This window comes from Parasteatoda tepidariorum, chromosome 10, assembly GCF_043381705.1.
Source record: "Parasteatoda tepidariorum isolate YZ-2023 chromosome 10, CAS_Ptep_4.0, whole genome shotgun sequence".
NCBI classification, from domain to species: Eukaryota; Metazoa; Arthropoda; class Arachnida; order Araneae; family Theridiidae; genus Parasteatoda; species Parasteatoda tepidariorum.
The window spans coordinates 59,788,589-59,802,799 of record NC_092213.1 but is presented as its reverse complement, the minus strand read 5'-3'; the positions used below and the strand labels follow the sequence as shown (position 1 = coordinate 59,802,799).

Genomic DNA, 14,211 nt, shown 5'->3' with positions numbered 1-14,211 from the left:
ATCCCTTCACATATTGGTATCGAAGGCAATGAGAACGCAGATTATCTGGAAAAAACGGAACAACTATGCCTCCAGAAATAACAACCGTCACACCTGATACTCTTAAAAAATACGTTATGAAAAAACAACGAAATAAATAATTATGATTTAACTATAAAATCAAAAGGCAAAATATGGGAAAATATTTAAGACAATTGGTAATTTCTCTGTTACCAACTCCGTAAAGAAGCAGTAACCCATTTTAGGCTTAAAACAGGCCACGATTGCTTCTCAGAACAATTATATAACATAAAAATTCTCCCCAGTAAGACATGCCCAATTTGTGACGCAGGTGTATTAAACTCTAATCTCCTCTTGTTGTGTAAGGGACTAGATAAGAACTCCCAGAAAAGTGGGAATGTCTCTAAATTGTATTGGGACGCAAGAACTCTCATAAATTGTCACTAACTTTACCTTTTTAATGTTAATGTTCAAAATTTTGTTGAAATGTTTATTGATTCAAATGTTTATTGTTCTTGTTTGTTCACTTTACCTAAATTGTTGAATTGTTTCTTTGTTATTTTTCTGCTCCTTTGTGATGCATTGAGCTGTCAAATTTTCTGGATTGAATTCCTAATAAAGCCATATGAAACACATTTTAACTTTATTTCATATCAAAATTGAGGGTAACTGCTTTACGCTAAAAGTAGCGAAAAGGAACATTTCTGTTATTTCACAGCTGAAACTCCATAAAATTATCTGGGCGTTAGACTAAAATACTTTTGGTGAAAAAAATTTTTAACCAATTTTGGTGTTAGGAGTCAATAAAAAATTTTACAGTAGTGGTTGCGTCATCCAATTCAGCCGAATGTGGTTATTAAATGATACGAAAAATATTTAACCCTGAAATAATATTCTTTCTAATTTATCATTTTCTTCATTAAAAAGATTTCAGGCTAATAGTATGTGCATTAACGAATTTAGAACAATAAAAATAATAGGTTTAAACGAAAAAAACAATAAAAGAACTTTAAAAACAATGCCATTTTCTCCATTTTACTTACCTTCATCGATCTTCCGTCTAGTACTTTGAAATTAATTAACCATCTTAAGGAAGCTAAATTGGATAAGTTATCACTTCAATTAACTTTTAATTTTTAAATGCCGGTACTTTACTCAACTTAGTTTCCTGCTTGCATTTCGAGTTTGAGTTTAATCATCTTTTCCAGAAAGCTGCTTGCTCAGATAACGAATTTTACCGTGAATGAAAATTTAGAGCATGATGTATAATTTAGGTTTTTAATTACGTCTAATATAAAGAGTGGTTATAAAGGAAGATTAATAAAAATGACAGTCTTTTTGAATATTATTACTTAATGTGGTAAAAAAAAAGTAATTTTTACTTTGCATGGGATTTACGAGAGAAATTTAATAATTAAAGTTTTACTTTAAAATGGTCGTAAAATAAAAACTACTGGACCAAATGTGATGGAACTTGGTGATAGTTTAAAGAAGGTTATGGAAATTTATTTTCCGCGAAAAAAGAAAAATAAATAAATAAATAAAAATAAATTCAAGAACTCAGCACCAAGGGGGAAATGACATTGAATGCAATATTGTTAAACAAAACAAGATATATTTTAAAAATTTGTTTAATCGTTTCTTAAACGTGTTACAAAGCATGTTCCTTGTGTGGCTTCTCCCATTTTCCGAACGCAAGTTAAATTATATTACAGTATTCTGCACAGTCTTGGAATATCAGGAAGAATGTTACTGACAAGCCGGTGTATCGCATTTTTAAATTCCATCAAATTTTTTCTAAAATTATCACCATAAGTAGCGCTTTTGATATAACCCCATAGCCAAAACTCACAGGTGTTGAAATCTGGCGACCGGGGTGGCAAGAAGTGGGGAAATTTTGGCTTTAATCTGTTCATTTATAAAATGTTGCTTCAGTAACTGTACGACACGTGTACCAATGTGCGGTAGGCCCCATTCTACAAAAGAATCTATAATGCCACGTTGCTGGAGTTCACAGATCACACATTGACGCTAAGAGAGCAGCAGTTACAGGTGCATTTAGCAGGTCCAGCTGTCGACTGCTCTTCCAAGAAAAACGGTACAATTATGAAACTAGCTGTCATACTACCAAGCGGTGACTTAAGAAGAATGCCATGGAACTGGGTAGATAACACGAGGGATTTGTTTGATCCAGATCCTGCAGTAATGGGTGTTGACATTGCTATTTGGGTAAAAATAGGCCTGATTTGTCCACAATATATTCCATGGCTATGTTCGTAAGCTTCCATGTGGGCAAGAAATTCCAATGCGAAAGATTGTCTTGCTGCAGAAATATGTTTGATTTTGTATGAGTAGAACTGCAGCACTTTGCGGGCAATTTTATATATCTTACTGCATGGTGCGTGGATTTGACGTGAGAGAGCCCATACCGTGTGTTCAGTGCAGTTAATATCACTTATTATATTTATAATCTATCTTAATTCTCTTACTGCTTCAGCAAAAGCAAAGAGTTGTGCTTCACATGTTGAGAGTCCAAAATTATTTTTTTCTTGCTTTTCCACAAGATCACAGAATAACCTAATATAACATAATAGAATAACTACACACCTTGAAAAGAACAAACCAACCTCGCCGTTTCCCCAGTTTGTTTCTTCACTACAGTTAAAAAATCCAAATTCTTTATCATGAAACAAAACTTTATCTTTTGAGCCGTTTAAGTATTTCAAAACCTTCTTTGCCAAAATATAATGCCTTTTCTCAGAACGTTTATTAAATTGTAATAAATAATTATTTACACAGAAGAAAAAAAATTTGACATGCTCTGGTTTTTTTAATATAAAAGTTCACAGACAATATCCTTATTTGTCTGTTTGAATAAATCATCTGCTGGATTAAAACAACTATCCTCACCTTTAATTATAAGAAGATTAGTTCTCTTACATTTTTCTAGATTATAACCGTTAATTAATGATTCAATATACATAATTTGGGATAGACAGATTCCGTTTTTATATTTCAAAACTTATATCGCAAAAACTTTAGAATTTTCAGTAGTTTCATTTAAGTCAAATAATTGTTAACTTTTAAAGATTACATCCTCGCATAATTAAGAACTGTCTTCAGCGTTAACACAATTATCTATAAAATCGGTTTCGTCACTTTTAGTAAATACACTATGAACAGATGTAAGTTGGTTGAGGCCTACCTATTTCGGTTCATTTTTTTAAATTTAATATGCCAATTTCTATCAGACTGAGGTAGACCATATAAACTGCAAACCTTGTTCTTACCATATTCTTCTTCAATAAGGAAATCCATGAGGAATTTCCATGCATACAGTTTCTTCAATGCCTCGATGTAAATAAAGAGTTTTAATATCAAAAATTTCATAAAGCAAGTTTTGCAGATAATTCTTACCCTAAGTGGTTCAATGCTTACAAGTGAATATAATTTAGAATAATCGACATTTTTAATATTATATCCTGCTGCAACTAATCAAGCTTTAAAAATTTCTTTGTCATTTACGTTTTTATTTGTATACACCCATTTACTCTTGATTATTTTTCTTTATTTGGTCAATCAACTAACTCGTAAACCTTATGATTATTCATAGAAGGAAGTTCGTTTCTCATAGCGTTTTTCCATTCCAAACATATATCGCTATTTATCGCTTGATTAAAATTCATTGGATTGGGCGAGCCTTTCAAGTCTAAGCCCACGGATATTAGTTTTTAATCCTTTCTGCACGTCTCATAACGAAAGTGTCGTTTTCATCTTTTTACAAGTCAGCTGTTTCCACAAATCAGCATGATTAATCCGATTGCGGAAAAAAATTTTAAGTTTCACTTTCGATTAGAGGTTGTAATTCGTTAAGCTGGGTGGTCAAATCCCTTTTATTCCAATCATAAGATTCGTTTCTGTTTGTTAAAAATGTACTATCTTTTATTGATGCATCAAATTTAATGATTCTCATCTTCATTATCATATTTCTTAATTATCATAAATCCGTACTTAATTATCATAAATCCTGTATGAGCGACTGTCTATAGAATAACCGACGGAAATTCATTGCTTACCAGGAACTGAACATTTTTTATATCGGAATTGTTTAAGAATATGGAAATAAGTTACCCATCCTAAAGTTTTTAAGTAACTCGTTTATGGTTCTTTTTCTGACCATAATTTAATCAGAAGTTTTTGTTTGTTTTTGGGAAACGTGTGAAATGTGAGTGCTACAGTTTATGGCTTTGGCCCAAAATTTTAATGGTAATTCGTCGTGCTCTCAGAATATTGTTCTAACTCTTTATACAAGAACTCTTATAGTTCTTTCGGCTTTGCTGCGGCTTTCAGAATTTTAAGGAGCAGTTTTTTGATGAATTATACACCAGATTTTTCTAAGAATTTATCCGAATCATTATTCATAAATTCAAATCCATTTTCTGTTCTAAAACATTTGGTTTTCTTATTCATTAAATTTTTATATCTTTCTTTTAAATTATCAATTCATATTCAACACTTCATACTTACGCTTAGAAAAATACATTCCAGAATAGCCATAAGCAAATACCAAAAAATATTTAGAATTCCCCAAAAAGTTAGAATTAATTGGCCATACTAAATCAGCATGAACCAATTCTAAAATAGAACTACTTTGATCAACATTTATTTTAGGATGATTTTTACGAGTTAATTCAGTTGTACCACACAATATACAGTTGAAAATTTCGAAATTTTTAACATTCATGCCAATTATATTTTGCATTTGAGACATATTGCTGGTTCAAAACTAAAACGACACATCTGCAAGCGTATTATGCCTGCAGATGTGTCGTTTTAGTTTTGAAGCAGCGATATATTGTGGATTTAAAAGACATAGTCTTTTGTGCCAAATATTATAAACATCAGAAATTTTTACTACATTGCATTCATAGCATCAGTAGAAATTATGTCAAAGTTCCATATTAATTTCAAAACGGTCATTTACTATAGCTTTGAAAACAATATCATTATACTTACCTAAAACTGAAATATTATTATTCTCACCCAATTCTAATTTATAAGCGTTATCCATTAATTCATTGTAATTAAATTATTTTTTAAATCTGGAACAAATACAACATCTTTAATAGTAAGAATATTTTTACTGTCGTTAGCAAAAGTTAACGACACTGTCATTTTACAAAGTTTACTGTCGTGTTTTACCTTTTACAGTTCCTATTCCCTCAAACTTTAATGCTGAGTTCTTACCTGCCAAGTAAACTAATCCATTTTTTTTTAAATTTTAATTTCTCAAAATGGTTTTTATTTTTTGTCATGTGTGAAGACACAACCGAATCAAGGAGACTAATTTCATTATCTGTAGCATTATTATTGTAAAAATTTAAACTACTCAATAATACTTATTTTGCTTCTTAATTAAAGGTAAAATTACCTTACCTGTAATTTCTTTTGACGCTTCTTCAAGTTTCTACTTCTCGGGGAGAAGACGGACAGCTTTTCTTTCGCTTTAAAAGATCGCTACTCATGAAAAATTGTCATTATTAAAAACAAACAAGGTCTGTTATTGTAGGAATTAACTCCTGTCCATTTTTTGAAAACATCTAATATTTAAACATAAACGTAACAGACAAGATTAAACGAAGCATTTATATTTTGAAAATGAACAGAACATTTCAACCTCCTCACTTGGAGGCGATCATTCAACTTCTGCTTTACTTACAAACTGCGGTTACGTCACAGTTACGGTTAAATTTTTAAAGTCAAATAGTTCCATGGTGTTTCTTGACAACAATGGTTAGAAAATTCTTGTTTCGCTGTAAGTGCAAAATAATTGGAGTAAGTTTTACTTTGAATATCATCACTGCTAGCCAAATCAACGTTTGAGTACTATCTTCTGTCTCAAAATCAGTTTAAACGAGTTTATTTGTGAAGTAATTTTAAGCAATATGATTTTGCTTACAAATTAGGCGAGTTAAATTTATTTTCAGGTTTAATTTGGAATGTTTCACTTCTTCTAAAATTATTCTACTTTTTTAGCATGCTTTCTTCCCCTCTGAGTATTTCAAGAACTTCGTCCAGGAGAGTCCACTAACCCAAGCAATGTAGTCGCTATACGTTTTCTGAGTCATTAATTTCGGTATTATTTATTTCAATCCTGTCGTGATTTTTCAATTCTCTATTTTTCCTGTGAATCTTCGTTTAATTTTTTCCTATAGATTTTTGACATTGTTTTCATTATCAAATTGTAAGCTCTGTTCATTCGATAAGGAAAGTTTCATAAAAGCCAAGGCATCAGCATTATTATTATTATCAGCATCGAACGTCCACTGCTTTTTTCTTTTGTTTTCGTACCGTTAAAGCAATCTTCATTAGGAGCATATTTTATTTTTCAGTGCCAATACTTGGCTGATTTTAATAGACCATGAATAGAAATTACTGCTGATCGGTAATGTAACGGATGACAAGTTTCTTTCCACGTTGAAACTCAAAGGTTGGCTATGCTATTACATAATAAGGAAATTACGACTCCATTATGTCGTAGATCTAATCGCAGCTCTCCTGCCATCTGTAGTGATGTTGACTAGTTGTTGAACAAAATATTTACAACTAAATAGTTCCATAGGTGTTGTCAACTAGTAATGATAAACGGAAAGTCATATTACAGGTACAGACAAGTTCTAATGGTACATTTTGTTCTGTTTCAATGCTATAGGAAAATAGTATTCATGGGACTTCAAGTTCCATCGGTGCATTAAGAGTTAATGATTTCTTAGATAACTTATTCGAGTGCATTAGCAATTGGGCATCAATCCGTGCATTTGTCATTTTGATCTTTTTTATCATATATAACTATAAAAATAGTTTGAAACTTCAAGTAAGGTTAAAAGAAAAAAGATAATTTACCATTTTTCTGTATCAATTTTTTGTTGAAAATAGAAACTTATAATGTAATAGAAACTCTGAAACGATGGTTCAGAGGTAAGGATTAAAGATCAGTGGATCTGATCCTTACTATACTGTAGTAAATGCGCTGAGCTACCAATGTGAAGAACGGGGGTTCAATCTCAGGTGTTAGTTTGATGTCCACTCAGTTTCTGAATGATGAAAGGAATCTTGTCTGAGAATTAAAGGTAAACGCTGTGCATTGTTGGCCACATCGTCACCGTTATGTCGTCGGTACCTACCTGTCCATAACGGATTGTTGTCAATCTTATCATACCAGAGTTTTAAAGTAACGTATTTTTAAAAAAAAATTTATTAACACATTCGCTGCCACTAAAAATGATATTTCCATCCTCTGAAGCCGGAGCATGTAACTTACAGAGAAGCCAACTGCTACGGACAAGCCAAAATAATTTAAAAAACGGTAAATAACTGCAATTTAAAATTTGCAAACATTTGAATAATTTCGTTAATTTTTAAAAGGTTTAACATGTCATAATTGTAATGAAGTGGTGAAATATATAAGCCTACTAATTATTTAGAAATAGTGGTGGATAAAAATCGACTAAATTGAATTTATTAAAACAAAGAATCACAATTGGGTATAATATAGCCTACGTCACAGGTTGTGTTGTTCCTACTAAATTTAACCCAAGAACGGCATTTTCTGCGAGCCTAACTTCAAGCCACAAGTAAACAAACGAAGTGTTCGATCGTTTAAATAGCTGCTCGCCAGATTTTATTGCATTATAAAGAAAAGTTATTGAAACTAAATACAACTAAATAAACAACAACAACTAAAAAAATAACAACAACTACTAATAACAATAACTAAATAAACAACAACTAAATTCCATTCGTTTAGCATTGCGTCATATGTTGTTCCTACTAAATCGAAGTAGTTGTGTTTTTTTCATGTTATACCCAATTGATAAACAACCACTTTAAAATATATATTTGCTGTGCGGAGCAAGTTGGCATCTCTGAACTTATCATAGTCGATCGACGCGCCAGCGAGTGGTCGGCATACCAGGAGGGGCCGCTCTCAAGCGCGTTGGTGGCAGCGAACGCGTTAAAATTGATAATCTAATCAGAAATAAGGATTTTGAATTTTTGCTAAAAAAATGCATGTGCAAGTTTTAAAATAATGATGTCATTCAGCACTTTACAAATAAATTTATATCTTTAGTCTTATTTACATTCATACAGGCACGTTATTCATGATTAATGTCCATATGGCGATACTATTTATATAAATATAACAGTATGAAACGATAAGTTTGTGTAACACACGTTTTAAATAAAAAATAATAGCGTGTTCTGAATATCTTATCTCGTGTACTTTCTTAGGTATTTATATTTTTCCTTTGTTATCACAAAATCAACTATTATGGCAAATGAAGTTAAATAATTGAACCTTCAACAATGAGGTGAAAAAACTGATACTCTGCTTAATTTCAACTCAGAAAAAAATACAGAAAAAACACTAAGTAAACTATATACTTCGGAATACAGAAAATAAATTATTTACTTCAATAAAAAAATTTTATTTATTTTATCTTTTTTAAGTATAATCTATATATATATTTCTATAATCTATATAAATATGATTGCCGCTAAAAATATCACATGCCAAATCAAGCAGAGATGGCTCAACATATAGCGCTTTTAAAAACGGAAACTGAAATCACCAGAGAGAGCATTCTCACCAAGTGTGATCTGCTGATGACAACCTAAACAATATGGAAATGAATGGGGGGAAACTGGATCCTACCACGTGATTTTTCAGCCAATAAAAATGCTCCGACGACAATGGAAAACGGTGTCAGACCATTATGATTTGATGTTATATAAAGAAACGTTTTCCTATAATAAAAATTTTTTTTTAAAGTTTTTATATGGATTTGAATGATTGTTTTGAATTCTTAGAATTTTGTGCATTTGCAATGTACCTAAGTTAGTAGCGAGCGAAGCAAACCATATAAGATTGCGTAGCAATTTTCGAGGGTTGGCGGGCGTTAGCGAGCAGGGAGCGCAGCCCACTAGTAATTAATAAAAACTTTAAATTTTATTTTTAACATGAGATCTTACTGAAAACAGTTCGATACATATACTTCGATAAAAAAAGCATGATTTGTTTTATCTTTTTCTAGGTACAATAAATAATAATTGTTTTACATTTTTTTCTTTAACGTGAAATGTTAAATGATATAAATTCCATCTTGTTTTGTATTGCCTGTTTAGTGATAAGAATATAAAAACTGCATCGTTAAAAGCTAATTCCAGTAATTCTAATCAAATACTTCAAGTTAGCAAAATTATTTTGCAGTTTCGAGTTTGGAAGATCAATCAATTTTCAGCTATATTTTTTTTTTAAATTATAAAATGCGCCAAAGCTGAAAGTACTGATATTCAAACGCAATGTTGTAATATTCGAGTATTATGCTATTTTACCCTCTTTAATATTCATTATCAACTGACATTACCCCGTGTAAAAGTTTCGCATTGTATACCTCACATTTTAGTGTGTAACTGAACTACAATTTTCTCTCCAAACCTCGATAGTAACATTTTCGTGTTCAACATTAAAGGATAGCTGATTTAAGCAATGTCTTTTGGGTATGCAGGACGATATTGATCCCCGCAAAACTGAACGAGATAGCGAGGCGTGTGTATCTGTCCCCTAAATGGAAATGCATCGAGGAAAACCAAATCCATGATTAATCCTCTCTAGGGGTATTCGTGATGTATGTCCTACCATCTCTCGACAGAAACTAAAGTATTTAAGAGCCACAAATATAGATGAGAATATAACAAAGAATCTCTAGATTTTATTACGAAGAATTATTATTATATTTGTAATATTAAGTTACGATACGATTGCGATAATATTACGAAGAATTATTAATATATATGTATGTTAACGTATAAACGTAAAGAATAAGTTCTATCAAGACGTGCTGTAGTTATTTCGTAATTTGTAATGAATGCTCTTATGTGTAAATTTTGCATCAAGAAAGTGTAAAATGTAATGGAAAAATATGGGTATAAAGAAAGAAAATTTACTATTATTTTCTAATCAAAAATTTTGCATATTTGAAAAATTGTTGCTCAACCAAAACCATGTAACAGTAATGTTTAAGCAATAAGTTAGCCGTGTTTGGAAGATATTATCTTTGATGCAAAAAAAGACTAGGTTGTTTTATGCCGCATTTCCTAATCATAGAGTTTTGCTATGTTAAATATAATATTTCTTACTTATTTTGACATAAATTAAAACGACACACTTAAAAAAAGAATGAAAAGTTTGTTTAATAAAAATTCTGCATCAAAGGGTTAAAAAGTGTTTTCCTGAACCGCGTACGCGAGGTTAAAAAAAAACATTGCAAATAATTCAAGAACAAAAAAAATGATTTTTATCAAATGTTGATTATTTTATGAACTATTTACAACGCAGAAAGCTAATTACAAACACATAGCTTAGGTACATTATGAATATTACTCTTAGACGACTTAACATTCGTCTAATGGACTTATGTTAAGATATCAACATCTTCTAAGTTTTTAAAAGAAATTAACTGGTCATCTTTTTAAATTAATAATTAAATTTTTTATTATTTTTTAAAGTTAAAAGTTTTTATGAACTTTTAAGAATTATTAATAAAAGGAATTTTAAACATTAATAGTATTTCGAAAGTGTTACAAAAGTTTTTTTTTTTCGTGTTGTGTAAGAGAGTGTCGGAACCAACTACCGCGGTTTTGCCAACATATATAAATGTAAAACTTTATTCTGATAACTAACTTGCAAACATTTTTTTTGTAATAATCTAAAAATAGTTTTTAAAATAAATCAATTAGTATTAATCAATAAATAATTTTAATAACTAACTAATACTTATGTTTAATTACAAAATTGATTTAATTAAAAATCAGTTTTACAACTGATTCAAGGGATTTACTAAATCAAATAATTAAATTAGTTAGTTTAAGTAATTAAATAAAACTTCATACGAAATAATATGTTTAATTGATTGCAGGTCTTGCTACAGCATTAGGCACTGGTGTATACGCCTTGATTGCTATTGCTGCTCATGATCACGCCGGTCCTTCTGTTGTTCTAGCAGTTCTCATGGCAGCAGTGACTTCATGCTTGGGAGGTAAATTTATTTTCATTTATTTTCTTGTTTGTTCTGAAAAATTACTACAGCAAAATATGAATGGATGAACTCTGATAGCATAAAGATTCTTTAAAATATATAAAAGATTCGATCGAGGAAAGTAAATACGGTATATCCCAGTGTTTAAGTTGACTTTTCAAACCCCCAAAATTTCACGAAATCTGGGGGTTATAGTTGGATATCTGCTTATACACTGGTAAAAGTTACTTATAAACTGGTGATAAAGTTGGATATTTGCTTATACACTGGTAAAAGTTACTTATACACTGGTGATAAAGTTGGATATTTGCTTATACACTGATAAAAGTTACTTATACATTGGTGATAAAGTTGGATATTTGCTGATTATGAAATATCGATACAAACAATGAGATTGATATGAATAACTCTGTATCAATTTATCCTTTTCAAAAATTATTTTTAATATGTTACGTACTGTTACATACATATATACACCGAAGAGCCATTACATTATGACCACCCTGCTAAAAACACGTAGGACCACCTTTAGTCCTCAAAACTGCTAGCACCCGCAGTGGCATTGATTCCACAAGGTGCTGATAGGTAGTCTGAGGTATCTGGTACCAAGCGCTCACTCCAGCAATTCCCACACATAGCGAGGGGGTAGCGTGGTAGCACGAATTTGATTTTCCAAGTAGGACCACAAATGCTCTATTGGATTAAGGTCAGGTGAATTTGGGGGCCAAGACATGACTTGAAAGTCACTGGAATGTTCCTCGAACCAATCCATGACGATTCGACCCTTATGACATGGTGCATTATCCTGTTGGTAAACACCATCCCCCGCAGGAAAAACTGTTGCCATGAATGGGTGAACCTGGTCTGCAACTATGTTCAAGTAGCTTACAGACGTCAGGGATTGTTCTATGAGGATTATGGATCCTAATGCGCCCCATGAAAACATTGTTCCTGGGCGAGAAACCATGAAAACCTGGGCGAGCCCATTGTTGTAGATGGAGGGTGGTCATAATGTAATGGCTTTTTGGTGTGTATGTCATATACTGTCATATTAATTAAGCATTTTTTCACATACGTTGTTCTGCTGCTTAAGGGCAATGACTCGGCAGAGGAAGGGGAGGGACCTTGTCGTATATATTATCTGGTCAATGGTTTCTTCCACGCCTAAATGTACTCTGCCTGTTTGAAATCTGAATGAAACATCAAAAGTCCATTATGGATCCAGCTTTTATTTCAAAATGCCTCTTTAAATTGACATCTTTCGGTAATCAGGATGGACTGATACGTTCAGAAAAGGTCACGATGACTTTAGAGCCTTCAGAAGGACATACGTGTTCCCTTCCCCACACTCTCTGTCATAAAAAAAACTATCTCCAAATATATATATTTAACTAATCACTTTATCCGAATTCCTTCGTTTCCTGCATGCGCCATAAAGCTCAAATAGCGTTTGAGTAGGGGAAACAGTAACGCTGCGCAAAATCTCTCTATTTTATCTCTTTTAGTTGTCACAATCTACAACATCTTGCCTTGTCACAATATACATTAGAAAGTTAAAGATTATTTCAAAAGAGGCCTACAAATTAGATTAAAAAATAGTAGTCTTATAATGTAGTTCCTTACATCCTTCTAAGCCATTGAGGTATACCATATTCGTCTACTTCGGTCGATGCGCAGTAAATATTTTAACACTCTACGTGGACCTTATTTACACAATGACTTTTTTCATAAACCACTGTGTCTATAAAATTAGAGTTTGAGCTAATAGTAATAAAACTTTTTCATATTCGAAATCAGCGCACAAAACCATTTCGTAATCAGTTTACAAATTCTACACAACAAACAAAACTTTCTATTCAGCAGTTGAAACCGTATATTTTATAAATAAGCTGCAGTAAATCTGAGAAAGTGTGGATAAAGCTGAGAAGAAAGTAACTTTTACACTAAAAATTCTTACATCAAATTTAATTAAACCAAATTTCAAAAGAGCCGGTACCAACTTGAGTTATAAATAAAGCTGAACAAAATGAAAAAGCACCAATAATGTCCCATAAATAGGAATCGTATGTTTGCCATGGCCATAAATAAGGTTATAGCTATGAGTTATAGCCCATGTAAACATTTCATTCCTTTACAAAGCTGACCATAAGAAAATGCAGCAACGTGCACTATGATTATGCAAAAAATTTGTTTTATTTTTGCATAAATTCAAACACCAACATGCAGTACTATTCTGATAAATCACACGCCAACTCTTTCAAATTCTCTATATGAGCTCATACCAAAATAAATATCCATTGATTAAGAAAATTAAATCAATTTCACGCATTTAAATAAATTTTAGAAAAAAGCTTTTTAAAACGTTTATCAATTTTTGATGAAATGAAACGAAACAAATTTGTGAAAAACAGTAAAGCAAAATATTAGAGATTGATTAAAACATATGTTTAATTCGTTATTTCGTAACAAGCAATTAAAATTAGATGCATTGAATTATTAAAATAACTAGAAACTGTTAATTTATCAAACAGTTTTAACTAACTTCAACCTCTTTAGGTATTGATTTATTTTAAAATAAATATGGTGAAAGTACTTTATTTTGTGCTTTTAGTTTTTAACTTTAAAACCATTTTAACGAACCGCTAATGTAAATATCAAAGAAAAATGCTTAACCGTAAGAATGGGTTCTTTCACAAATCTAAAAGCTTACGCGCAAGTTTACCCTCTTCCTTCACAAACATAAGAAGCTTAGACAGAGTTTTGTCAAACCTGCAAGGTGTATTTACTAATCCTCTGTTTAAACAATGGAAATAAATAGAGGCTGGGATGAAATCCTTAATGAAGTTTGCTATTCCTATTCATTTTCTGTTTACTTATTTTAATCCCTTATAGCTGTAAGGATTTCTTGGATTTTAATATTTAGCTTATAGAAAATATGCTTTTAGGCAACCAATCGTGTAAAAATTTTCTGCGATATTGATTATCTTTACATTTGATAAGTGCGTATATTTTAATCCGGGTAAAAGTTTTTAAAGATGTACAATGCAAAAAAAAATAATAAATAAATAAAGGGATCACCCTTAATAACTTTCGATCTAGGATCGAATCTACA

The 14,211-nt window shown here is 31.3% G+C and overlaps 1 protein-coding gene across 1 annotated transcript in view; it reads left to right on the top strand.

Moving 5' to 3' along the window:
- Positions 1 to 14,211, top strand: part of LOC107443084 (probable cationic amino acid transporter) — a 108,431-nt gene that overhangs the window by 80,632 nt on the left and 13,588 nt on the right. The window contains exon 2 of the mRNA XM_016056833.3: positions 10,980 to 11,099. Within this exon, the coding sequence (XP_015912319.2) occupies positions 10,980 to 11,099 (120 nt within the window). The remainder of the gene's footprint in view (positions 1 to 10,979; positions 11,100 to 14,211) is intronic.